This window comes from Schistocerca gregaria, chromosome 8 (assembly GCF_023897955.1).
Source record: "Schistocerca gregaria isolate iqSchGreg1 chromosome 8, iqSchGreg1.2, whole genome shotgun sequence".
In the NCBI taxonomy this organism is placed as follows: Eukaryota; Metazoa; Arthropoda; class Insecta; order Orthoptera; family Acrididae; genus Schistocerca; species Schistocerca gregaria.
The window spans coordinates 392,942,472-392,969,611 of NC_064927.1; the positions used below are offsets into that span (position 1 = coordinate 392,942,472).

The 27,140-nt window shown below is 42.6% G+C and overlaps 1 protein-coding gene across 1 annotated transcript in view; it reads left to right on the plus strand.

Moving 5' to 3' along the window:
* The window catches only part of LOC126284049 (ribonuclease P protein subunit p29), a 99,140-nt gene that overhangs the window by 63,319 nt on the left and 8,681 nt on the right, over positions 1 to 27,140 (plus strand). Inside the window, exons 4-5 of the mRNA XM_049982631.1 lie at positions 2,041 to 2,228; positions 12,950 to 13,123. Coding sequence (XP_049838588.1) covers positions 2,041 to 2,228; positions 12,950 to 13,086 — 325 coding nt within the window. The 3' untranslated portion in view covers positions 13,087 to 13,123. The remainder of the gene's footprint in view (positions 1 to 2,040; positions 2,229 to 12,949; positions 13,124 to 27,140) is intronic.

Genomic DNA, 27,140 nt, shown 5'->3' on the forward strand with positions numbered 1-27,140 from the left:
CGTGTTTTCTGTCGGCCCCCTGCAGGCCTCTGGTGGCGTTTGTACGTCGGTCTGTACAGACATTGCTAGCACGTGGATTCTTCTTCAAACTACATTGGAAGCGGTTGCTGTTAGTGTCCACCTTGACTCTGAGGTAACGGTTTGCAATCTTTATCTCCCTCCTGACAGGACTCTTACACCTGCTACCTTAACTGCCCTTCTTCAGCAACTTCCTCCTCCCTTCCTCCTTCTCGGGGATTTTAATGCTCATCATCCCTTGTGGGGCAGTGCATTTCCATCTAGACAAGGTCTTCTCATAGAGCAGTTCATTGCAGACCAGACTTGTGCTTTTTTAATGATGGCTCCCCTACTCATTTCAGTGCTGGTCATGGTACGTTTTCTGCCATTGATCTTTCTCTTTCTTCTCCCTCCCTCCTCCCTTCATTACACTGGTCACCACACGACAACTTTTGTGATAGTGACCATTTCCCATTGATTCTCTCGCTCCCTTCCCACTCCCCGATGGACAGGTTACCTCGTTGGTCTTTCCAACATGCTGCTTGGCCTCTATACATGGAACAGGTCGTGTTTTCTCCCTCTTTGTCAGGTTTTATTTATGACATCCTCCGTGACATGTCTGACGCGATCATTCATGCTGCTAGTATTGCTTTACAGCGCTCGTCTGGACCATTTTGCCACTAGCAAGTCCCGTGGTGGAGTACAGCCATTGCCATTGCTAACGCCATCCGTGATTGCCGTCGAGCTTTGCAACATTTTAAGAGGCACCCATCTGTTGCCAACCTTATAACCTATAAATTTCTTTGCGCTAAAGCCCGTTACTTAATCAAACAGAGCAAACGGATGTGTTGGGATCGCTTTTTTTCTTCCCTCGGTTCTACTGTCCCTATGTCACGGGTATGGGCTACACTTCGCTCTCTCCAAGGTTGCCATCAGCTGTCCACCCTCCCAGACCTTCACCTCCTGGATGACCTTTTCACGGACCCAGTGGTTCTCACGGAACATCTTGCGAACCGTTTTGCAACAGCATCATCATGTTTTCGTAAACTCAATGTCCTTTGCTTCCTTGCCCACACCTTTAGGGGTGTGGACCACTCCATCCTCCTCTGCCTTTATTGGGCTTCAGGGCTGCCTCGCTTGGACTATGGTTGTCAAGTTTATGATTCGGCTGCTCCTTCCACACTGCACCTGCTGGATCTGGTCCACCATCGTGGTATCTGTTTGGCCACAGGTGCCTTCCCTACTAGCCCTGTTGATAGTCTCCTGGTTGAAGCTGGGATCCTCCCACCTTTCTGTTCAGCGGCCCCAGCTTCTGGTTTCTTATGCAATTGCTGTCCATTCCTTTCCCACTCATCCTTCCCATTCCATCCTGTTCCCAGTCACTTACCTCCTCATTCTCTGAAATCCCTCCTTCAGTGGATTTACGGCTTCACATCAAATCCCACTTCTCACAATCATGGGCCAACTCTTGGGAGGCTACCTCCCTGTCCAATAAATCCCATATATATTTTATCCGCTAACAATTCTCATTCTAAAATAATGTTATGACACTCTAGTAAATAATCTGTCTTGTATTTCACAATAAATTCTCCCCCCCCCCCCTCCCCCCGCTCTCTCTCTCTCTCTCTCTCTCTCTCTCTCTCTCTCTCTCTCTCTCTCTCTCTCTCTCTCTCTCTCTCTCTTGGGGTTGGGGAGGGGGGGGGGGGGTTATGGAAAAACTTAAGTTTAAACAGTAATCTGTGTTTTTGTGAATCAGTAGTCTCAAACAAGAAGAGAAATGAATAATCTTTGAAATAGAAAATGACATCTATATCTGCAGAAGAAAAATGTTACTGATATATTTTGTATGGGTAAATAGTCAACTGTAAACTGAAAGAAAATACTTTAAAATCGAAGTAAAAGGTTTTTGGTTGGAAAGGATTCAGCTTAGAGGGATGAGAACCATTCTGATGCCCTTCTTTAATCATATACAATTCATTATCTGTTTAAGCATTTATTCATGTGCTATGTGTTGCAATAATCAGAGTGCTGTGTTTTCTTCAGCTTTACTGCAGAACCAACAGACAAGCACTGGGATCATGTTTCAAGACTGCTCATGAAAGCCGATTATCATGGATGTCTTTTGACAGTCACTCGTTCTCGATGTCCAAGCCTTGTTGGCAAGCAGGGTCTGGTTGTGCTGGAGACAAAGAACACATTCCAGCTTGTAACAATTGAAAACAGACTATTAAGTAAGTATTCACCATATCATCACTTCATAAATCAAAACTAGCTCTCTCTCTATATATATATATATGATGATGTAAATAAAATAGAAAGAAACTTCCACATGGGAAAAATATATTAAAAACAAAGATTCCAAGACTTACCAAGCGGGAAAGCGCCGGCAGACAGGCACATGAACAAAACACACAAACACACACACAGAATTACTAGCTTTCGCAACCGATGGTTGCTTCTTCAGGAAGGAGAGGGAAAGACGAAAGGATGTGGGTTTTAAGGGAGAGGGTAAGGAGTCATTCCAATCCCGGGAGCGGAAAGACTTCCCTTAGGGGGAAAAAAAGGACAGGTGTATACTCGCGCACACACACACACACACACACACATACATACACATATCCATCCGCACATACACAGACACAGGCAAAGAGTAAGGGCAGAGGGCAGAGATGTCAGTCGAGGCGGAAGTACAGAGGCAAAGAGGTTGTTGAAAGACAGGTGAGGTATGAGTGGCAGCAACTTGAAATTAGCGGAGGTTGAGGCCTGGCAGATATCGAGAAGAGAGGATATACTGAAGGGCAAGTTCCCATCTCCGGAGTTCGGATAGGTTGGTGTTGGTGGGAAGTATCCAGATAACTCGGACGGTGTAACACTGTGCCAAGATGTGCTGGTCGTGCATCAAGGCATGTTTAGTCACAGGGTGATCCTCATTACCAACAAACACTGTCTGCCTGTGTCCATTCATGCGAATGGACAGTTTGTTGCTGGTCATTCCCACATAGAAAGCGTCACAGTGCAGGCAGGTCAGTTGGTAAATCACGTGGGTGCTTTCACACGTGGCTCTCCCTTCGTGTACACCTTCCGGGTTACAGGATTGGAGTAGGTGGTGGTGGGAGGGTGCATAGGACAGGTTTTACACCGGGGGCGGTTGCAAGGGTAGGAACCAGAGGGTAGGGAAGGTGGTTTGGGGATTTCATAGGGATGAACCAAGAGGTTACGAAGGTTAGGTGGACGGCGGAAAGACACTCTTGGTGGAGTGGGGAGGATTTCATGAAGGATGGATCTCATTTCGGGGCAGGATTTTAGGAAGTCGTATCCCTGCTGGAGAGCCACATTCAAGGTCTGATCCAGTCCCGGGAAGTATTCTGTCACAAGTGGGGCACTTTTGGGGTTCTTCTGTGAGAGGTTCTGGGTTTGAGGGGATGTGGAAGTGGCTCTGCTTATTTGCATCTGTACCAGATCGGGAGGGTAGTTGCGGGATGCGAAAGCTGTTTTCAGGTTGTTGGTGTAATGGTTGAGGGATTCAGGACTGGAGCAGACTCGTTTGCCACGAAGGCCTAGGCTGTACGGGAGGGACAGTTTGATATGGAATGGGTGGCAGCTGTCATAATGGAGGTACTGTTGCTTGTTGGTGGGTTTGATGTGGACGGATGTGTGAAGCTGGCCATTGGACAGATGGAGGTCAACGTCAACATTAAGGAAAGTGGCATGGGATTTGGAGTAGGACCAGGTGAATCTGATGGAACCAAAGGAGTTGAGGTTGGAGAGGAAATTCTGGAGTTGTTCTTCACTGTGAATCCAGATCATGAAGATGTCATCAATAAATCTGTACCAAACTTTGGGTTGGCAGGCTTGGGTAACCAAGAAGGCTTCCTCTAAGCGACCCATAAATAGGTTGGTATATGAGGGGGCCATCCTGGTACCCATGGCTCTTTCCTTTAATTGTTGGTATGTCTGGCCTTCAAAAGTGAAGAAGTTGTGGGTCAGGATGAAGCTGGCTAAGGTGACGCGGAAAGAAGTTTTAGGTAGGGTGGCAGGTGATCGGCGTGAAAGGAAGTGCTCCATTGCAGCGAGGCCCTGGACAAACAAAGATTCCAAGACTTACCAAGCGGGAAAGTGCCTGTAGACAGGCACAATAAAGTAACACACAAACACACACACAAAATTTCTAGCTTTCGCAACCAATGGTTGCTTCTTCAGGAAAGAGGAAAGGAGAGGGAAAGACGAAAGGATGTGGGTTTTAAGGGAGGGGGTAAGGAGTCATTCCAATCCCGGGAGCGGAAAGACTTACCTTAGGGGGAAAAAAGGATACGTATATACTCACGCACACACACCCACACATATCCATCCATACATATACAGACACAAGCAGAAAATCAACACTCTATCACTACTCAGGTTATCACAATAGAATACTGCATACTGAGTTACCATTAAAACACAACTGTACTTGCTACATCATGACTTTCCCAACAGGCTTAATATATGCCTCTCAAATGTGCGGATGGATATGTGATATCTGTGTGTGTGTGTGTGTGTGTGTGTGTGTGTGTGTGTGTGTGTGTGCGCGCGCGCGCGCTAGTGTACACCTGTCCTTTTTTCCCCCTAAGGTAAGTCTTTCCGCTCCCGGGATTGGAATGACTCCTTACCCTCTCCCTTAAAACCCACAATCTTTCAACCAACAGTTGCTTCTTCAGGAAAGAGAGAAGGAGAGGGAGAGACGATGTGTGTGTGTGTGTGTGTGTGTGTGTGTGTGTGTGTGTGTGTGTAAAGTGATCTTCCAGGACACCATTGTGGATTTTCCATCAGATTAGTTAAGTATAGTAATCTGTCATCATATTGACTTTTGTTTTAAAAGTAATCTGTACATGGGAAATATTATTTCACTTTCTACATTGGTTGCATTGGTATTGCTGTGCTCTTACCAGATAACAAGTTGGAAAGTTATATATTCGAATTCACTATACATTTGATAAAAGAGCATTTCAGTATTTATGGAGGAAATGGTTCTAACTTCGCTGCCTCCAAATGCTTTCAGTATCCTGACAGGTATACACTTCTGTCAGCATCACATGAATACCAGAAAAAGTGTACTGTTTGTTTATTATTAGTAATTATTTAGTCCTAAAGTAAGACTTTTCAGTATGCCCACCAGTGGACATTGCAATGTGGAGGCAGATTTACTGTCATGATCAGAGTAGTTCGAAAACCTGTCAAGGCTTCACATAGTTGGGGTGGACCTGTTGATGAAACTGTTTATTAGCAAGCAGCAGTAAGCAGAGTGGGAAGTGCTCACACTGACCTTAACCACCATGGGGTTCACCTTGCACTTTGTGTCGAGTGTTGTCGTTGTGCGCTTAGTCATTAACCACCCATGCCAGCTGCATGCCGAGTTTCTTGCCATCCATGTCTCTATGGCGGCTTGGGCGCTCTGCTTTCTGTAGATACACCCACACAGTGAGTTCGTTTCAGCTAACAGGATTTTGTTCCCTGGATGTTATTGAGCAACTGTCGACCCCTGAAGTACCTGCACCAACAGTGTTAGAGTAGTGGCGCTGTCACCCCTGAGCAGATACTGCAGACTGCAGCATACTTTTGCTCCTCGTATTTACTGAGTTTGCCATCATCCACTTAATAGCAATGTTACATTAACATTGCATTTATGATAAAGAGAATCTTGATCGTTATTATTTGCCAGATTATCTCGATGATACCAGAGAAGTAACTTGGTGTTTGACTATGTTTGACACATTCGAGATATTTATTGTAAAGCCAATAAATTAAACCCACAGATGTTTTTTCATGATGTTACAGATTGTTGCTGATTTACGGTAGAGCTGGGGCTGTGAATATACATAATACATTTTGCTTAAGGGTATACATTCTCTGCAACACATCATCAGGAATAATGAACAGTGCAACAGATTTCAGATTCAGCACATGGCTATACATTTTATAGTGTGCAATAAAAGTCACAAATTTTAGGTTTGACAGGGTGATCATCTTCCTTAGAAAGCAGATTAGCAATGGGGTGCTGTAAACAAACAAACAAATGCATGTAATCTGAAGTAGTTGTTTGTTAGCAATGGATGTTGACACATATATCAGGGCCCATTTCATCACATCTAAAAAATCTCCTACATTTGAATATGTCCACTTCTTGTCCATGTTGTTGTCCAGCATTGAAGTGAAGTATGGTTTGCTGGCAATGCCCATTGTCATAGAATCTACCAGCCGCATATTTTCCCAAACCAGAAACTCGTGGCACAACCTTACTTTGTGGCATGTGAGAAACTTAGTGTATGCAAAGCCTTGGAGATGGAATATCCCCTCTCAAGTAAACACAATCTGACAGTGATCAAATGCAGTGATACCACATCTTCTCATTTATACCAAAACAAAGATTGTGCATTTTATTAGTTTTGAGATACAGCAAGAATGAAAATAGTCTACAAAAAAAAGTTAACAAACAAATTGTAATAAATAACTGAATTCACATAAACATTTTACTCAGATGATGCTGTGGGGATCACATTAGGAAATGAGACACTTAAAGTAGTAAATGAGTTATGTTATTTGGGCAGAAAAATAACTGATGATGGCTAAAGTAGAGAGGATATAAAATGTAGACTGGCAGTGGCAAGAAGACCATTCCTGACTAAGAGAAATCTGTCAACATCAAATATAGATGTAAGTGTTAGGAAGTCTTTTCTGTAGGTATCTGTCTGGAGTGTAACCATGTATGGAAGTGAAGCATGGACAATAAACAGTTTAAACAACAAGAGAATAGAAACTTTTGAAATGTGGTGCTACAGAAGAATGCTAAAGGTTAGATGGGCCAATCGTGTATCTAACAAGGAGGTACTGAATGGAATTGGGGAGACAAGAAATTTGTGGCTCAACGTAACCAAAAAAAGGGTTCAATTGATAGGACACATTCTTAGACACCAAGGGACCACCAATTTAGTATTGGAGGGAAATATGGGGGGGTAAAAATCCTAGAGGGAGACCAAGAGGTGAATACAGTAAGGAGATTCAGAAAGATATAGTTTGCGGTAGTTTTTTGGAGATGAAGAGCCTTGCACAGGATAGAGTAGTATGGAGAGTTGCATCAAACCAGTGAAGATCACAACAACAAAATTAACATTTTGTTTTTAAATTTATTATTACAGCGTCTGTTCCTTCAAACATACATCCATGTCTAAAGGAACAAACTTTTATGATAATATGCAGCTGTAATAATATTACATAATTTTGTCAGTTGTGAATACTTCTGACACCTGTTCTAATAGGCATGGTAATCCTACCAGGACCAGTCCAAACATCCATATGCCACAGTGTGTATCCACCCATTGCTTGCAACTTACCCAGTCCAGCACAGATTTTCACGTCTCACCAATAGGTATGATTTCGATGCCTAATAAAGCTGATGATATGATAATATTTGTAATTTCAACAAAATTTCATAATCCTTTTAAATGTTGTAGTGTCCTACAGTTCAGTTTGTATGGATGCAAATCTCATCAACTGCTGTGGCTGTAGAGAAACTGAGTAATGCCCTCTCTAAAATGAGAAAAACAGTGCCCCTTTTCGCATGATACCACTCTGAACTACAGTCTTAGAGTATAAATCTGTATCTACATCAGACTATTGACTATTAAATTACACCATCTTCCAAGTGACAGCTTGCCATATAAGACATTTGTACTGTACTTGTTAGGTACTATAATATCCATCATAATAATGAATTATCCCACATATCCTGCCATTGTTAATATTTCTGTTGTTCTACCTGCCCTGTGTATTCTAGCAGAGGCACATATTCTTACTTCATCATTGGTTAAACAAAGACTATCAGCAATCACTTCAAATGAATGATTGTAAATAAATTGCCTACATCAACGACATCTAATACCTAATCGCTAGATACCATAAGCTTCTGTATCACAATATGAATCATTGTCATAATAATAATAGTAGTAATAATAATAATAATAATAATAATAATCACTATTGCACAGTTCCAGTTTTCTGGATGCTGTTAATGAGCCTCTTCCACTTCCTTCTGTCCATGTATATCCTGTCATGGAGAAAATCATCCATTTCCTTCCTCTGGCAGTGAGACCATCCTTGGTCACAGCCATCCAGTGTGTACTGGGCCTTTCTACAGGTTGCTTTCCTTCCACCTCTCTTCCCAAATTTGTTTAGGTTTGTTCTTGCAGGCTCAAACCCCATTATGTGCCCACACGGCCATAGTATAGAGCTGCTTATCCTATCCTTGATTTCAGCTTTCGTTCTCATCTCCTCATTCCTTAACGTAAACCATCTTGGTCTTATGGGTGGTGGATGTAAGGAATTTCAGATGTCAGGTCAGGAGCATTCGTGCTACTATATGTGACAGTTGACATTTCAAGTTGTGGCTGTTAGGCCAAGTGTTGGGCAGCTAGTACCACACCTGACCAACTAAGGGAGAACCAATGGCTGTGAATGGAAGAGTTCTCATTTTGTGGGCTGACAAAGCCTGAGTGTAGGAAATACAACTCAAAACTCAACTGTCTTGCAGATACTGCAGGTGACTGCTAAAGGCTGTGGGAGTAAACCCCAAAAGAAAATCCTGTTTTGTCAGACTTAGCAAGTCAGTAAGAGAGACCATTTGTTAGCTGCTGCAAAACATACAAGAGCCTTGGAACATGGTTCACGTGGCATGTATTTCCTGACATCTGATCTCTAAGAGTTGAGACATATTTGTCAAACATCTTCTGAGCCTGTCTGTCATATCTTCATTTGCATTAGTCTCCTTTCACTTGCCTTCCATTTGCCATACTTTAAATAATATTTGGCTTCTCTCCCTCTCCCTCTTGTTTCATGTGTGTGGTGTGTCTTCATGTGGCGTACCATTGTTTCATTTTGTTTTCGTATTTTTGTTTCAATTTTTTGCTTGTTTATTTGAAGGGTGTTCAATTAGTAATGCCAGACATTTTTTTTCTGAAAGCATGTTGGTATTATTCAGGATTCCAATACACCATATGACTCCCCACTTCGTTACAAAACACTGTTTATCAACATAATCTCCATTCAATGCAGTGGCCATATTTAGATCACGGCTAGAAGTTGGATGAGGGAAGAACAGTACAGTGAGCTTCTTTCTGGTACAGACTTATGTGAGGCCTTGCACTGTCATGGAGGAGGAGAACTTCATTTGAATTTTTGTGGTGACAAACATATTGAAGACACAGTCAGCCTCATAACGTGCAAGTAATTCTGTGCAGATGATCCTTCATTGCTCTTTATGGTGTTCTGTTAGATGGTGGGAAACCCAGTGGGCACACACCTTTGAGTACCCCAACTGGTGGATGATTGTGTCAGCACTACCAACAGAGATGCCCAGTTGACCAGCAAGGTATTAGATTGTGATCCTTTGCAACAACGAATGAGAGTGTCCCCACGTTTTAACATGCAGGAGTCGCAACTGTGTGCAGCTGGCTGGCATGCAGGAGAAGAGATAGGAGGCGTGACCTTGTTGAGATGACAGATGCCTTGCTCAACAATTCACTGTGCTTATGTTCATTGCCAGGCCTCCATAGATATTCTGCAAGTGCCTATGAATATCTGCTATGTTCTGATATTCCACCAAAAGAAACTCAGTGACGACACACTGCTTGAAATGCACCTCCCTTAGACACCATTTTGAAGGCTACATACAGTGCCACCTCCTACTATAGGGGGTGAAGCAGGAATATTTCATAATGTCCCACAGCAAATTCTGGATTTTTTCAACAGTTATTAGCTGAAAAAAAGAAAATATATTGTGCATTACTTATTGAATGCCCCTCATAATTTTACATGACCCTCCTTTCTAGCTTCTCCTTCACCAATTCATATTTTGTATTTACTTGCCTTACATTTTTATTTGCATTCTTTTTCAATTCTATTGTAATTAAGCTGTCAAATTAGAATTATTGACTATATAAGGACAGGGTGTATACGACCTAGGAGCAAACTGGGAAACACCCGGGAATTTTTTAGAAGTCCGGGAATTTTTCATTGTTTAGTTACCAGTTAAATTTTTATAATTTTGACTGTTAAGAATAAATATTCTAATGAAGGATATTACTGTATCCCACTTCAGCAGAATAATACTGCAGCAAAAAAACGAAAATAAAACTTGAGTCACAAAGGAAATCCGCCATATACAACAACAAAACACAGTGCTCATACAAGCCAACCAAAGTGTGCCAAAGGCTTCAGGAAGAATATGCAGTGCTTCCTAACAACAAATTGCCTACGGCGAGTGTGACGTGACAGCTGTTTTTACATTAGATTCATCTGAGCAATTGTGGGCTGTTTGTGCATGGGCAGTTGAGTTGCGTCTGAGTAGTACCTTCTCCAGCTTCTGGCTGCAGAAGTGTGGTTGGGTGCCACTATCTAGTATTGTCCCGGTTTGGAAATATCGTAGATCCGGGGCTGATTCACTGAGCATTCCGAGTTGTAGTGGGGAGGTGGGTAGTTTTCACATGACCCGTGTTTACGTTTAGTGATTTTTCTGCTTCCTCTTCATTTACTGCTCTCACGTTAAATGAAAACAAAATGAATTTCTGTGGTCGGGAGCTACAAAATGAATTAAAATACGATCACATAATTAGGGAAGGCTAAAATATGTTGTTAGTTACAGGTTTTATTTCCACCTTTCTGACAGTCAAGCATTAATCGCCTTGCAGAACAATGAAGCTATTTTTGTCGGTTTGCTAAAGAGATTTGGCTTTTATTAGTTTTTTGCGTTGAGGCAGTCAATTTATTTGAAACGAAGCATTTAATTTCACACTGTTGGTTAGTTTCAACTGTACGCTACATTTCAAGTGCACGTTTTCCATCTTCTAGCTCGTATGGCATTATGCCATAATAAAGAACCAAACATGAGATAATGCAGTACTGGTACTCAAGAAAATTTACATCCGAATCTGGACATACGATTGTGCACTTTTAGGCAAATTATGCATTTTAGTATGGTTCATGAAATTCCGATGCTCTTGAAGTATCCTTTGATGTCTTGTTTCTTTTATGACATAATGCAAGATCTTGTAATGTTTTATACGTACAAACATGCGGGCTTCCTGCGTCATCGTAGCTGTGCAGGTGTAGTGACGCCTGTTATCTGGCGCCCTCTGGCAACTGCTGAAACGAATGCTGGTTTGAAAAGTATTACTTTCAAAGTAAATTTCCTTTTACATAAGACGAACTATGTGCGAGAATGTACGATGAATATCTTAAATCACAGAGCATTTGACTCTCATTTAAAAACCATCTCTTTGAGGACAACCATCTAGAAGAATTTAGAGCCCAGATCAGACATTTACTGGCATATTTGTGTGATGTATCTTAAAGTTTAACATGCGCAAAAAGATCAGCATTATATGTGGAACCTTAGCTTTTCTTGCAGCTTATTAAACTTCGTGAACAGTATTATTTGTGAAAGCTTTGTTTTTCTTGTAGCAGCACTATGTATATTAATTTAAACCAGTAACTTTTCTTTTTTGTGTGTTCATGCTACTTAAGAGTTATCTTGCTATTGGTTGACTACATCACGTGTCCTATGCTGTCATCTGGCGAGATCACGTGACATGAGCTATGGCTTACAAAAGTGCATCGCAATCTCGATTTCATTGCTTCGGAAATTAACATGCAGTGTTTGGTGGAATTCGAACTTATACCTCCTTAACACGAAAAAATGCAGTGTACTTGTTGCTGAAAATTAAAGATCTTTCCAAAACGTGATTTTTTTCCCCCTCTGGGTTTCATTTTCTAAACTGCTGGCAAATTCTACGTCTATGTAGAAAACCCTAAACATTCTAAGGATTCATAAGTTTTACAGTGCCGAGGAAAAGTATACAGTCACTTAACATGGAAAAAGTATATTTTCAACCGGGGAAAAATCCAGGTCCACCCCCCCCCCCCCCCCCCCCCTCCGCCTTGTCCATGTATACACCCTGAAGGATCATTATTAAAATTAGCCGGTACTTTGACTCTTGAACTGTAGTCTGTGATAACTTCCTAATTATTTCCCTTCTTAAGTGTCTCTCACTTCCCAGATTTGAAGCACCTTTTCTTTCTGTACTTATATGTGCATATACTCTTTCCCTCATTTTCTGCTCTAAATTAGTGTGGTAAATTTCCAAAAGCTAAGTGTTTACCTGTATTTTTAAATTAAGGTGTCTACCAGCTATGGATATGTAGTTGTGAAGTTCAAGCTCCTCTCGCAAATTTTATTAGAAAATTATATCAGTATTGCTTACAAGGATCTTTTCTTCTGTTGTCTCTTTTCAAACAACAGAAATGAGTAAGAAATGGAAGAGTTGAATGTATTGGTAGAATTAATCTGGAATTCCAATGAAAATTCAAGAAAATAAACATGTTACATCTATACTTAAGTCAGTCAGTGCCTGGAGAGAGGGGTGGGATGGAGGGGGAGAGAGAGAGGGGGGGGGGTCATAGAAGATCTGTGTTACATCTATTCAAATGCTCAATAACACAGTGAACTGGGTTTACCAAATCACTTTTATTGATCCACCCAGCAAATTAACAATGAGGGTTTGCTGTGCCTGCCAGCCTGGATGTGGTTTTTATGTGGTTTCCCAGGCTGATTCCATGTTGTACCTCAGATACATACTACACAAACGTTTAGAACACTTTCTTGCACTTGCACACAGAATTTTATCTATATGGAGACAGATTGGAGTACACTGCTTGTATCCTTTTGGGGGGGAGGGGGGGGGGGGATTAATAGGAAACTGATAACTTTAAGTGTTTGGTCTCCTTAAATGCTTAACCTGCACAGCAACTTTTATTCATCTAACTAGACAGTTGCTTGTTTTATGTGTTGTCAATAAATTACTCAGTATTAGCTTGATATATGAATATATATGTACATAAAACAATTTCATTCTTCTTTTTGTAGTTGTGCCAAAGATGAACAGTATATTTACGTTCACTTTGTCGTCATTTACTTTTACCATATATGGGAAGCACTTTTGCATCAGGCCTAGTGAACGAAGCGCAAAGAAAATAAAATCATTCTTGTTGCCAGATCTATAGTTGGGTGCAAAACTCACCACACTTCAGCCATGAATGAGTAAGTATTCTTTTTAATTGTTCAAATATGACATTTTGGCTCAAAGAATTTACTTTCAGCAACAGATTATATAGTTATTGCTTTCCACGTGTAGTTCTGTTTTAATTTCTCTCTATTTGTGCAAGACCTCTTTACTGTAACTTTCAACTGAATTTTACTTACAGGCATAAAATGTTATGCAAAGTATAGTAATGAAATAAAGACTGCACCACTTGATATAGACAGTTCTTGCACTAGAGATAATATGCAATTACTATTGTGCTGCCATTTGTATATCATTGTCTGTTTAGAGAGCTGTCGATTGCCACACTCAACTATATTACTAATCGAATAACAAAATTCATTGTGCTGGTTACAGATTGCCTAGTTAACAGCTTTCGTGGGCAGCAAAAATTTGATTTTCAGTGTTGCATGTAACTACTGGCCCAATTTAAAAATTTAAAATTATGGAATAATCTCCTCATTAACAGGCATAATCTTATGTTAAAGTTTTAGTACAAGACAAGTATTACAATTAGAAACCCCTTGTGGGTCCGGGGTTAGAATAGGCACGAGGTATTCCTGCCTGTCGTAAGCAGTGACTAAAAGAAGTCTCGCACGTTTTGGCCCTATAAGTTCAGGTCCCATTTTATGGTTTGACCTGCCACTTTCAAAATTCTACAGAAGTGTGGCCCATTTGGGGAAGAATACCTTACATGGTGCACGAGTTATCCATAGTGCCCATAGCTTCGAACTCCTGAACCTCTTCTCGTCATGGCCAAGCACCTCCACATGCAATTCAAGTATTTGGGTGAGGACACTTTCCGGGGTACGTCATTTTCTCCTGTTGTCCTCGTTTGCCTGCATGACAATATTGGATTTCTCTGTGCCCAATATCCAACATGGTAGGCAGTCTGTTGTGCTAGGGCTGTCGTGTACCCATTTTGTGGTAGCCCCCTGACAACACAGGGATCACACTGCTGATGCCTGAGCTGCAAACTCCCCACGTATGCCAAAAATAGATGCCCATTTTCGTGGGGCACCCGGACTCCCGGCAATGACCATCATGCCAGGTAGCCTTCGCTGTGGCTGGGTGGCACCTGCGGGGAGAGCCCTTGGTGGGACTGGGTGGCATCAGTGCGGATGACTCGCAGTGAAGCAGATGAAGTCATCTCTTGCTGCTGATTGAACGATGCCAGCAGTCTCTAAGAAGGGCAAGAACAAATATTGTGCAGACAGATATGACCCTAAATCGTCCTTAGCTGTTTAGTCCCCCTTAAACATCCCAACAACCACCACCACCTCCCTAAATCGTTTTCCTCCCTCGGTACACCTTGGGAGGAACGTAGGGCTGTAGAAAGAAGAGAGCCATATTCGCCTCGGTCTTTAGTCTGTAGCAGAATGGCTGGGGACTCCTTTCTACCTATGGAGCCTCAATATTTTGTTGAACATCTTGAGGAAAAGCTTGGGGAAGTGAAATTACTGTTCAAGATGAGACATCCGCAGTCCAATCCCAGACATTACTGGCTTGTGTTGAGCTGGGTGATATTCCTGTTTCCATCACTCCCCATAAAAGCCTCAACATAGTCGAGGGGATTATTTTCCATCGCGACTTCCTTTTGCAGTCTGATGACGAGCTCCACGCCAATCTAGAATGGCAGGGCGTTCATTTCATCCGGCATGTTTGCAGGGGACCCAAAGACAATAGGGTTGCTACTATTGCCTTAATCTTGACCTTTGAGGGTGGTTCATTGCCTGAAAAGGTCAAGGTGATGGTTTACCACTGTGGCATTAAACCATACATCCCCCCCCCCCCCCTATGCGGTACTTAAGGTTCTGGAAATTCGGGCACATGTCTTCTCATTGCACTTCAGTGCCACATGTCAAGACTGCGGACGTCCACTGCATCCAGATACTCCACATGCGCCTCCTCCCCCACTTGTATCAGCTGTGGAGAGCACCAGTTCCCTGCTCGCCAAACTGCACAGAACTCCAAAAGAAATGGAAACTCATGGAGTACAAGACTCTGGACCAGTTGACTTACCAAGACGTAAAATTGAAAGATTATACCCCATTTGGTTTACGTCCACGTATGCTGCAGCAACGTCAGTACCGCTGTTACAAGTGCCAGTAGTTTCACATTCTGTGCCACGAACAGTGGTCCCTCCAAGCCACCAGAGTACATCCACCCACTTGGTGGTAGGGGGCAAATCTTTTGTTGCTCCCAAATCACTTACTTTGGAAGCAATGCCCCCACCCCCCCTCTTCCCAAATGTCTGGGACATTGGTCCCCTCTCTCCAGCTGGACAAGCAAAAGTATCCTCCAGCTCCTCTTGTGCGGAAGGTGGGGAAGGAGTCTCTTGGGACACTCTCTTCCAAGGTCTCCATTAATGCCACAGGGGACACTAACCAGTGGCTAAATGAGCCAAAAGCTGCTGGACAAAAAGCCTGGCGTGAAGCTACTTTGGAGATGTCCTCTCAACAAGCTCCTAAAGGGAAGCAAGAGGGCAAGCAATCCAAGAAGAAGACTGCTAAGAAACAGGACCTTCCACAGCCCCCAACACCACCACTCCCTACCAGTTCATCTCTACTGAGGATGAGGTGGAGATCTTAGTGTACCCTGAGGACCTGGATTTCACTGATGCATCATCCACAATAGGAATGATTACCAATACTCAGTCAGTGGCAGCAGGTGACCCTGAGGTGTAACCTGCCTCCTTGTGCACTTCATGCCTTCCCAGCCTCATTCTCTAGTGGAATTGCGGCAGTTGTTTCCACCACCTGACTGAGCTACAGCAACTGTTAAGCTTTACAGCTGCTTTCTTCATTGCCCTCCAGGAAACCTGGTTCCTTGCAGTGCAGACCCCTGTCCTCCGTGGCTATGGGGGATATTACAAGAACCGTAGAGAATCTAATAAAGCGTCAGGTGGAGATTATGTCTATGTCCTGAACTCAGTATGTAGTGAACCTGTGCCCCGTCAAACCCCTCTTGTAGCTTTGGTTGTCAGGGTAGGGATGACACGGGAAATAGCCATCTGCAGAGTATATCTGCAGATAGTGCAGTACGCCTGAATGTATTGTCTGAACTGATTCACTAACACCCTAAACCTTTCCTACTTTTGGGTGATTTTAACGCCCAGAAACCCTGGTGGGGTGGCACCATGCTTACTGGCTGAGGTAGAGATGTCAAAAATTTATTGTCTGAACTGTATTGTCTGAACTGATTCACTAACACCCTAAACCTTTCCTACTTTTGGGTGATTTTAACGCCCAGAAACCCTGGTGGGGTGGCACCATGCTTACTGGCTGAGGTAGAGATGTCAAAAATTTACTGCTTCAACTTGACCTCTGCCTCTTAAATATTGGGGCCCCCACATATTTCAGTGTGGTGCGCATGGTACTTACTCGGGCATTCACTTATAACTTTGCAGCCCAGGACTTCTCGTATCTGTCCACTGAAGAGCCCACAATGACTTGTGTGGTAGTGACCACTTCCCCATCTTCCTGTCACTCCCGTGGCACCATGCCACAGACGCCTACCCAGATGGGCTTTAAATAAAGGCAGACTGGGAAGATTTCGCCTCTGCTGTCACCGTTGTATCTCCCCCACACGGTAACATCGATGTGGTAGTTGAGCAAGTCACCAGGATGACCGTTTCGCCAGTGAAAAACGCGATCCCTTGTTCCTTAGGGTGTCCCCAGCGACTCTACAGTGACATAAGCGGCGCCCTTCCTTGGAGCACCAAATAGCTTTTAAAAGGCTCTGTGCCTGCTTTCGCCAGCATATAGAAAGACGGAAACAGGAGTGTTGGGAGAGGTTTGCCATGACCATTGGGTGCCATACGTTACCTTCTCAATTCTGTACAAAGATCAGATGTGTTTTTGGGTACCAGACCCCGACAGACATCCCTGGCATTAACATCAATGGCGTGTTATCTGCTGATGCAAAGCCATTGCCGACCACTTTGCTGAACACTATGCTCAAGCCTCTGCATTGGAGAATTAACCCTCAGCCTTTCGAACCCTCAGACAGTGGATGGAAGGGAAGCTCCTCTTGTTCACTGAAAGTCACAGTGAACCCCATAATGCTCCATTTACAGAGTTGGAGCTTCTCAGCACCTTTACACACTGCCCCGAGACAGCTCCTGGGCCATATTGGATCCACAGTCAGAGGATTAAACATCTCTCGTCGGACCACAAGCGACACCTCCTCATCATCTTCAACTGTATCTGGTGTGATTGCGCCTTTCCATCACAATGACGGGAGAGCACCAGCATTCCACTTGATGTGGATAGCTATCAGCCTCACCAATGTTCTTCACTGGGGCTACTGGCTCCATGTCAGGGCAGTTTCCACTGTGGTCACTCTACCACTGATAGTCTTGTGTCTCTCAAGTCTGCAATCTGAACGGCCTTTTGCAGGTGCCTACACCTGATTGCTGTCTTTATCGATTTACAGAAAGTGTACGAGACAACCTGGCGACATCATATCCTTGCCGCTTTATATGAGTGGGATCTCTGGGGCCCGCTCCTGATTTTCATCCAAAATTTCCTGTCGCTCCATACTTTCAAAGTCCAAGTTGGTGCCTCCCATAGCCTCACCCCCCCCCCCCCCCCCCTCCCCTCAATATCCAGGAAAACGGAGTCCCGCAGGGCTCTGTATTGAGTGTCTCTCAATTTTTAGTGGCCATTAACGGTCTAGCAGCAACTGTAGGGCTGTCAGTCTCACCTTCTCTGTATGCAGACAACTTCTGCATTTCGTACTGCTCCTCCAGTACTGGTGCTGCTGAGCGGCCCCTACAGGGAGCCATCCACAAGGCGCAGTCATGGGCTCTAGCCCACGGCTTCCAGTTTTCAGCTGCGAAGCTGTATGTCGTGCAGTTCTGTCAGCATCATACCATTCACCTGGAACCAGAACTTAACCTTGACGACAATCCACTCATGGTAGTGGGGACATATCAATTCTTAGGACTGGTTTTTGATGCTCGATTAACTTGGCTTCCTCACCTTTGTCAATTTAAGTGGAATGTCCTGCGCTGCCTGAGCAGCACCAACTGGGGTGCAGATTGCTATGCTGCTGCATGCTCTTGTTCAATCCCGTCTTGGCTATGGGCATGTGGTTTATGGTTTGACGGCTCTCAGCATTGCATTTATTCGACCCCATGCTCCACTGCAGAGTTTGACTAGCGACAGGAGCTTTTAGGTCGAGTTCGGTGAGTGGCCCATATTCTGTTGCACTGTCCTACTTTGGCTGCCCTGCGATGACTCTTTGGTTACCGGACTCGTTGCCGTTAATTTTACCTGACAATGCCTCATCAGCTGGTTTAGTTTTATGTTTTATACTTGAGGGTGGGTTTTATCATTCTCTCTAAGTTTTGGCACATGTCCTATGTCCCTCTGTGTGCTCCACCCTAGTGCTTTTAGGCTGGCTGGTTTATTGTGTTGCACAGTGGCTGGCTTCTCCTTTTTATTCTCGTAATCACTTCTCCTTTTCATTTTTGTGGTCAGCCATCCATAGTAATCTGCTTTCTTGCTTTTAATCTCCTCTCACTGTTTTTGCGTCCCTCTATGGTTTTCTTGTCCTCTCTTGTTCCTTGTAGTGTTTGTTGCCTTTCTGTTGTTCTTGTGATTTTTCCTTTGTTTCGGTACTGTACTGTATGTCTTGTTTGTTTTTATTCTTTCCCTTGTGAGTTTGTTGTAAAAGGAACAAGGGACTGATGACCAAGCAGTTTGGACCCCCTCCCCCTTTGAAACCAATCAACCAACAAACTGTTAGAAACTGTGCAACTATTAGAAACTGTGTATCTGCCTTGAGGCAGCGCACTTCCCTACAGACAGAGTACCCTAGCTACATTCATCCAGTATTTGAAAATAAGAACACTTACGACTTCCAACAAACTTTAATTATAGTTTCAAACCTTTTCTAAAATTTTTCTCACCTTCATGTGTAACGTAAAATATAAGGGTAAACCAAAAAGTTTCCGTTTGAAAGCTATACAGACCAGAATGACTATGCCAGTCAGGCAACATCGCCATGAGCATTGAGGTAATCATCCTATTGACTCACAAGATTGTTGATACCCATTTGGTAAAACACTGTGTACTCCTGTGTGAAGAAATCTGTAACTACCTGCTGCACATTCTTGTCCCACAGGAATCATTGACCTTCAATTTCTTTTTTAAGGGATCAAAGGCATGAGGAGAGATCAGAAGTGTAGGGCAGGTGCTCAAGAGTCTTCCACTTGAATTGACACAACTTATGCATTAAGACAATTGCGATACGGGGATGTGTGTTATCTAGAAGCAGAAGCACCCCTTGTCACACATAACTTAGCATGTTATTATACTACAGTACTGTTTTTTGACATACATGCTGCCCCATACATATTTTCCGTTCTCCAGTAGATGTCTACTGTTGTTTGTCATTTGGCAGCCAAGAAAAGGGTAGCAGCATGTTGGTCCTGTTTGGATGTACTTACCTGCCAACTCTCCCACTTGGGAGACTCCCAATTTTCTATTTTTTTCCTGCGTCCTGATTATTCCATTATTTCTCCAAATTTATACTAATTATCATCAAACCTAGGATATTAATTTCGAAAACTTGCCATTTCAGTTTTTTTTTTTTTTTTTTTTTTTTTTTTTTTTTTTTTTTTTTTTTTCAGTGATTGGAATTCATTTGCTCATTAGTCGATTTTAATTGCTTTACATATTAAAGTTTATAGAAATCATATGAAGTTGCTGGCAACCTGTATGTCAGCAGTTACTTGTTTTCTTTCAGTGTTTCCATTTGTGTTTTTGTAGCCGTTGCATAGCTTTGTGATGCCATAGAGAGAGACTCAGATCAGTTGTCTTTGATTTAAATAAAAAGGTGTTGTGGCTTTTTGATGATTCATATATAACGAATCTCCAGATCTTTGTATGGGTGCATTTGGTAGTAATGTTGCCATAGTTTACATTTCTGCATTTACTGCACGCATGTTGAAAAGGCACAAATGCCACTCTAATCCTTGCATACATGCCGGTGCGTATGTATCAGCATTGGGGGTGCGCTATGTTGCATATATGCTGCATCAGTGTCCACAAAAGGAAACTTTTTGATCTTCTCCTTACATTTTACACATTAGCTCATTTGTAAAGACAAGAAGTTTGAAGCTAAATAGTGATTAAAATATTTTTTAAGTAATTGAAAGAACCTCTTGCTACAAATTGTTTTGGCACTTACAAATACTTGCTGCTGCTTTGCAATATATGTTTTCCCTTGTGTGCTTCATTCTAAAGAACCACTCTCTTTATGAATGCAGTGCCAAGTCTGACATCAGATGGGAGAATGATAGGTGATATGAATTTTAAAAAAAATACAGGGTATTAGGGATATAAATGTGTATATTGTGATCATTGGTACCTTAATATCTACCCACTTCTGTGTGTTAGTTGTTTTCCTCTGCATCTAACCGTCCTGCAAACACATAACATCTGACATTTTCTGCACGGTCATAACTGCATAACTAAGTTTACTACACCTGTCACTATAGACTTCCATTTTTTGCCCACACGTCAGCATCTGACCTGCTGCCCAGGGGAAAATAAGCATTAATGGCATTGCTCTTGCCACATATACTTGGAAGTACTAACCAACCTAGATACATACTACTACTAATAGTTACAATTATTAGTCTGCATATGAAGTAAATATTGATGTAATGTTGTTCAGTACACTATTCTCAGTTACGAGTAAAAGTATCTGCACTTATACCCCTAACACGCTGTATGTGTTACATGTACTGTGCCAGAATATTCAACTCACTGGGCTTAAATACCTAAGGAAAAGGAAATTCTGTTCCAAAACTGAGTTTGTGAATGAGATTACAAAGTTACTTTTATAAACTGTTTCATAGTTTTCAAGTGCTAAAATAACTATCGTGAACACAATGTCAAAATCATTTCATCATTATGTAGTTTGTATTTAATATTGCACTGATAGATCATTTTGTGTATCCAGACATATCAGTATGCTGTATGTAAAAGGGAATACAGACATCTAAACATCAGATGTCAAGAAGAGCAAACTGTGAAAGGAGGAATGTCTGGGAAGCAATGCAAGGCTGCAGAATCATGCATTACTTTGGGAAAGCTAGAGGCGGCATATAGGAAAATTAAATATCTTTGCAGAAAAGACAAGCACATATATGAATATTAAGAGATCATATGTCAAGCCTTTAAGTAAAGAAAGGAAGCATGGAACATGAAATAAATGCATATAGGGTCTATATAAGGGAAACAAACTTAAAAACAATTTTATAGAAATAGGAAGGGAAATGCATAAAGTTGAGATGGAAATATGGTACTGTAAGAAGAATTTGACAGAACTCTGAAAGACCTAAATCAAAAAAGTCCCCTGGAGTGGAAGACATAGCTTCAGGTTTCTAGAGATCCTTAGGAGATCCAGCCATGGCAAAACTTTACTTTCTTGTATGCAAGGTATATCAGACAGGTGAAACAGACTCACGCTGCAAGAAGAATGTAATAATTCCTATTTCAAAGAAGGCAGGTGTGAATATTACTGAAATATCATTTTGATAAGTAATCATAACAAAATGTAACACAAATTATTTACAGAAGAATGAAAAACTGGGAATGGAAGATCAGTTTGGCGATTGGAGGAAAGTGGGAACACACTAGGCTGTACTCTTCCAATGGCTTATCTTAGAAGATAGACTGAAGAAAGGTAAATGTATGTTTGCAGCATTTATAGATTTGGAGAGAGTGTTGATGGTGTTGATTAGATTACATTTTTTGAAATTTTGGCGGTAATAGGGATAAAATACAGTAAGAAAAAAAGGGTGTTTCAACTTGTGCAGAAAACATTCTGCAATTGAGGGTTGAAAGGCATGAAAGGGGGTCAGTAGTTGAGAAGGGAATGGAGACACTGTTGTAGCCTCTCCCGTATGTTGTTCAGTTCATACACTGAGCAACCAATAAAGGAAACCAAGGGCAGAGAAATAAAAACTTCACAGTTTGCCGACAACTTTGTTATTCTTGCAGACACAGCAAAGGACGTGCAAGAGCAGTTTAACAGAATGGATAGTATCTTGAAAGGAGGCTATAAGAGGAACATCAACAACAAAAATAAGGTTAAAGGAATGTAGTTGAATTAAATCAGGCAATGCTTTTAGAAATAGATTAGTAAATGAAACACTAAAAGTAGTCTGTGAGTCAAAGTAGAGAGAGACTAAAATTTGACTGTAAGAGCAAGAAAAGCCTTCCTGAAAAAGATAAATATGTTGACATCAAATATAAATTTAAGTCTTTCCTGAAGGTATTTGTCTGGAGTGTAGCCTTGTATATAAGTGAAATGTGGTACAGAAGAACATTGAAAATTACATGGGTAGATCAAATAGCTAAGGAGGGTGTACTGAATCAAATTATGTAGAAAAGAAATTTATGGCACAACTTGATTAAAAGAAGAGATTGGTTGACAGTACACATCCTGAGGTATCGAGGATTGGGAAATTTTCTAATTGAGCAGTCCTAGTTATATTACTGGACAAAAAATTTAAAACATCTCAAGTTTGGCATGGAAGGATCATGGACACAAACCCAGACGACCACATACAAATTAATACATTTATTCAACAATAAATTACCAAATGACAATGATGTTGGCACACAACAAATGGCAAAGCCTTCAAACAAATAGTTTTTACAGCCTTGCTGACTGCTACCTCCAAATAACATATTAACACATGTATGTTATAGGCGAAATCTGAAACACACATACACTCCTGGAAATTGAAATAAGAACACCGTGAATTCATTGTCCCAGGAAGGGGAAACTTTATTGACACATTCCTGGGGTCAGATACATCACATGATCACACTGACAGAACCACAGGCACATAGACACAGGCAACAGATCATGCACAATGTCGGCACTAGTACAGTGTATATCCACCTTCCGCAGCAATGCAGGCTGCTATTCTCCCATGGAGACGATCGTAGAGATGCTGGATGTAGTCCTGTGGAACGGCTTGCCATGCCATTTCCACCTGGCGCCTCAGTTGGACCAGCGTTCGTGCTGGACGTGCAGACCGCGTGAGACGATGCTTCATCCAGTCCCAAACATGTTCAATGGGGGACAGATCCGGAGATCTTGCTGGCCAGGGTAGTTGACTTACACCTTCTAGAGCACGTTGGGTGGCACGGGATACATGCAGACGTGCATTGTCCTGTTGGAACAGCAAGTTCCCTTGCCGGTCTAGGAATGGTAGAACGATGGGTTCGATGACGGTTTGGATGTACCGTGCACTATTCAGTGTCCCCTCGACGATCACCAGAGGTGTACGGCCAGTGTAGGAGATCGCTCCCCACACCATGATGCCGGGTGCTGGGCCTGTGTGCCTCGGTCGTATGCAGTCCTGATTGTGGCGCTCACCTGCACGGCGCCAAACACGCATACGACCATCATTGGCACCAAGGCAGAAGCGACTCTCATCGCTGAAGACAACACGTCTCTATTCGTCCCTCCATTCACGCCTGTCGCGACACCACTGGAGGCGGGCTGCACGATGTTGGGGCGTGAGCTGAAGACGGCCTATCGGTGTGCGGGACCGTAACCCAGCTTCATGGAGACGGGCGCGAATGGTCCTCGCCGATACCCCAGGAGCAACAGTGACCCTAATTTGCTGGGAAGTGGCGGTGCGGTCCCCTACGGCACTGCGTAGGATCCTACAGTCTTGGCGTGCATCCGTGCGTCGCTGCGGTCCGGTCCCAGGTTGACGGGCACGTGCACCTTCCACCGACCACTGGCGACAACATCGATGTACTGTGGAGACCTCACGCCCCACGTGTTGAGCAATTCGGCGGTACGTCCACCCGGCCTCCCGCATGCCCACTATACGCCCTCGCTCAAAGTCCGTCAACTGCACATACGGTTCACGTCCACGCTGTCGCGGTATGCTACCAGTGTTAAAGACTGCGATGGAGCTCCGTATGCCACGGCAAAATGGCTGACACTGACGGCGGCGGTGCACAAATGCTGCGCAGGTAGCGCCATTCGACGGCCAACAACGCGGTTCCTGGTGTGTCCGCTGTGCCGTGCGTGTGATCATTGCTTGTACAACCCTCTCGCAGTGTCCGGAGCAAGTATGGTGGGTCTGACACACCGGTATCAATGTGTTCTTTTTTTCCATTTCCAGCAGTGTATATTGGTGAATAACCATTCAACATAATTAAAAGAAAATGTGCTTGACACTTACATAGCCAATCTTAGGGTGAAAATCAAATTAAATTATGTGAGTTGAAGAACCAGTAATAAAACTTAATATTTGCTAAAAGTTTATGCCCCGGAATGCTGAACAGAATTTTTCGCAGAACCTACACTTTACTTGGCAATGTAAGTACAATCAGCTGACACAGCACCCCAAGGAATTACAATCTAGGTGTAACCTTTCATAACTTGCTTCAAGCATTATAATCATTTAAATTCAAGATGAACTAGAAGGAGTGCAATGGTACTAAAATAAGTGGACCAAGACAATAAGAGTGTCTAAAAGATATTGTACCAACAAACACACAATGAATTTTAAATAATTTAACCACTGTTCTTAAAACAACAAATTCTTAACCCAACTAAATCTTTATGGCCAGTCAAGTTCATGCACTTCAAAGCCCAACCACAAACTCAGATGTTCAGAGCACAAATGAGCCTCTTGTCCCATTGCTAGTGAAAAACCATTTGCATGCAGACATGACACTCACCATGTATTGAAGTGTTCTTTTGCTCTCCATCAACAGACATATCTTAGGAAGCACCCACAGCAGGTGATTAATATGGGGAGTGGCTGAAAACACTGTCTGATGTTTCTGATTGCCGATGTGCAGCATCTCTATTAATAGGCTGTATCTGGTAGCAGTCCACTATGGCTACCATGGTTACCAGCAAGGTGCACTATGTCAGTCAAGGAACAACACCATACAACCAACTATCAGAACACCACCAGACAACTCCCACAGGATCTTCCCTGAATTCTCAACGACGATGACGACAACGACAACAGCAACAACAACAGACTCGATAGTGCAGAAACTATTTGTCTGGAATCACATAGAGCACTGCTCGCAGATGGGCCCAAGAGACTGCTTAGCTGGGCTGTGCATGCTCCTTTATTTTGCAGAATTGCGGCTCATCACCTACTAGTGAGGCAGCAAGCTAGCAAGATCTTGAGGATTGTCCCAAGATCATTGACAGTCGATCACAGATAATATCATTAATGATTAAGGATTGATAAATTTTCTAGTGGAAGAAAGTAAGGGCATAAAAATTGGAGGGAGACCAAGGCTTGAATGCAGTAAAAAGGTTCAATGGGCATAGGTTGCAGAGATGAAGAGGCTTGTAAGGATATACTAGCATGGAGAGCTGCCACGTACCAGGCTTTGAACTGGAGATAACAACAACAACAACAACAACAACAACACAATAGTCGAGCAGTCCTTTAAAGCAGCCCGTCTAAATAAGGTATTTAGAGGGAAAAAAAGGTTTCCTCTCAGACCTGTAATCTCAGCAATTCTGTCCTTGTTGATGATATCACTCCCCACCCTGAACCCTTTTCCTGTATTTTCAGCTGTCAGTTCAGCTAATTTTTCTTTCCTCTGCTACAAAGTGTAGGCCGAGTCTTGTGAACCCTTGTTACTTACTGCAGGAACTGGCACAGAACCAATGTAAGCCCCTCCCTATCTCAGTAATAACCCCACCAGTTTCTGGTTAACCTGCCAGGTGGATTTGTTCATACAGGGTAGATTGTGCCACAGCATAAACTTAACTAAGCCCACAGTGTGTATAATGTTCTTGCACCTAGCTTCTCCAGGTCCCTCCTGATACTGTATTCTCTGTCCTTTCCAGACTGTTGCTTGCACCATCAACTATCAGTGCCTAATTCTCTTCATTTAAATCCACAGTCAGTGTCTCAATGTCCTTGTATTATCTGATCAAGGCTAGCACTAGGTTGTATGATACTTGTGGCCTGGTACCCTTGAAATATGCTCACTATTTTTATATACTTGAATTTAGCATATTTCATGACAGTACTCACTTTTCCGTGGATGTTTATAAGATGATATTTGCCTTTTTTGTGTTGGCTTCAGTTGTCTAGTGAAAGTATGATTCCATAATGCTGTTTCGTCGGCTGCGGAAATGTTCTAGTTCAATGTGTTTGCCTCAGTTTTGGTGCTTCAAATACCATTTTTCCGAATGTGCTTCCTTCTTGATGTTTATATAAAAAAAGTAGTAGAATAACTCATTTTTACTGGTCACTTGCAAATTATTATAACGGGGACCTGTACATTGTTCCACCGTCACACACCGAGTGTTCACTGCCGACTGACTATGGTCAAAGACAACACCAGTGTCAGACATTTCACACAACATACAAGCTTCCACTTGTAACCAGTCTCTTTGATATTATTCATCACATCTACTAATATTAATCTATATGCTGTCACTCTCGAACATATAAGCAAATTAGCATAAAATAAGACAAATTACAATTCAAAAAAAATATTCTGACAAAAATATAAGAAAACATTTACAACCTCCCTCATTAGATTTAGTATCAACAAATCCGTTAGAAAATAGCACATCTCCCAGATCCATTACACCCTGAACCTAGTTTTTCCAGCAGCTGTTAGCCTATTCCCTCCCCAAGACTGCTATCTAGCTGACTTAATTTAATTTGCAAACTGTCTCTTAAATTCTTATTTATGATTTCTGTGTCCTACTTTTTTTTAAAAAGCTGAATGAGACTTCTCCCCTTCAATTCATAACAGGCTGTATCTGTTCTTTATCTCAACAGTAATAGAACTGTCCAAACTGTTCCTTCTCCCCCCCCTCCCCCTCCCCTTTCCTGTTACATTTCCTCTTCCCCCCTCCCCCTTTACCAACATTTCCTCCCCCCCCCCCCCCTTTACCCTGCCTCCACCATCTCTAATTCAGTTTTCGTGGCCTCAGCCTTTGCCTGAAGTGTGGAAATCTTCACCTCTTGTA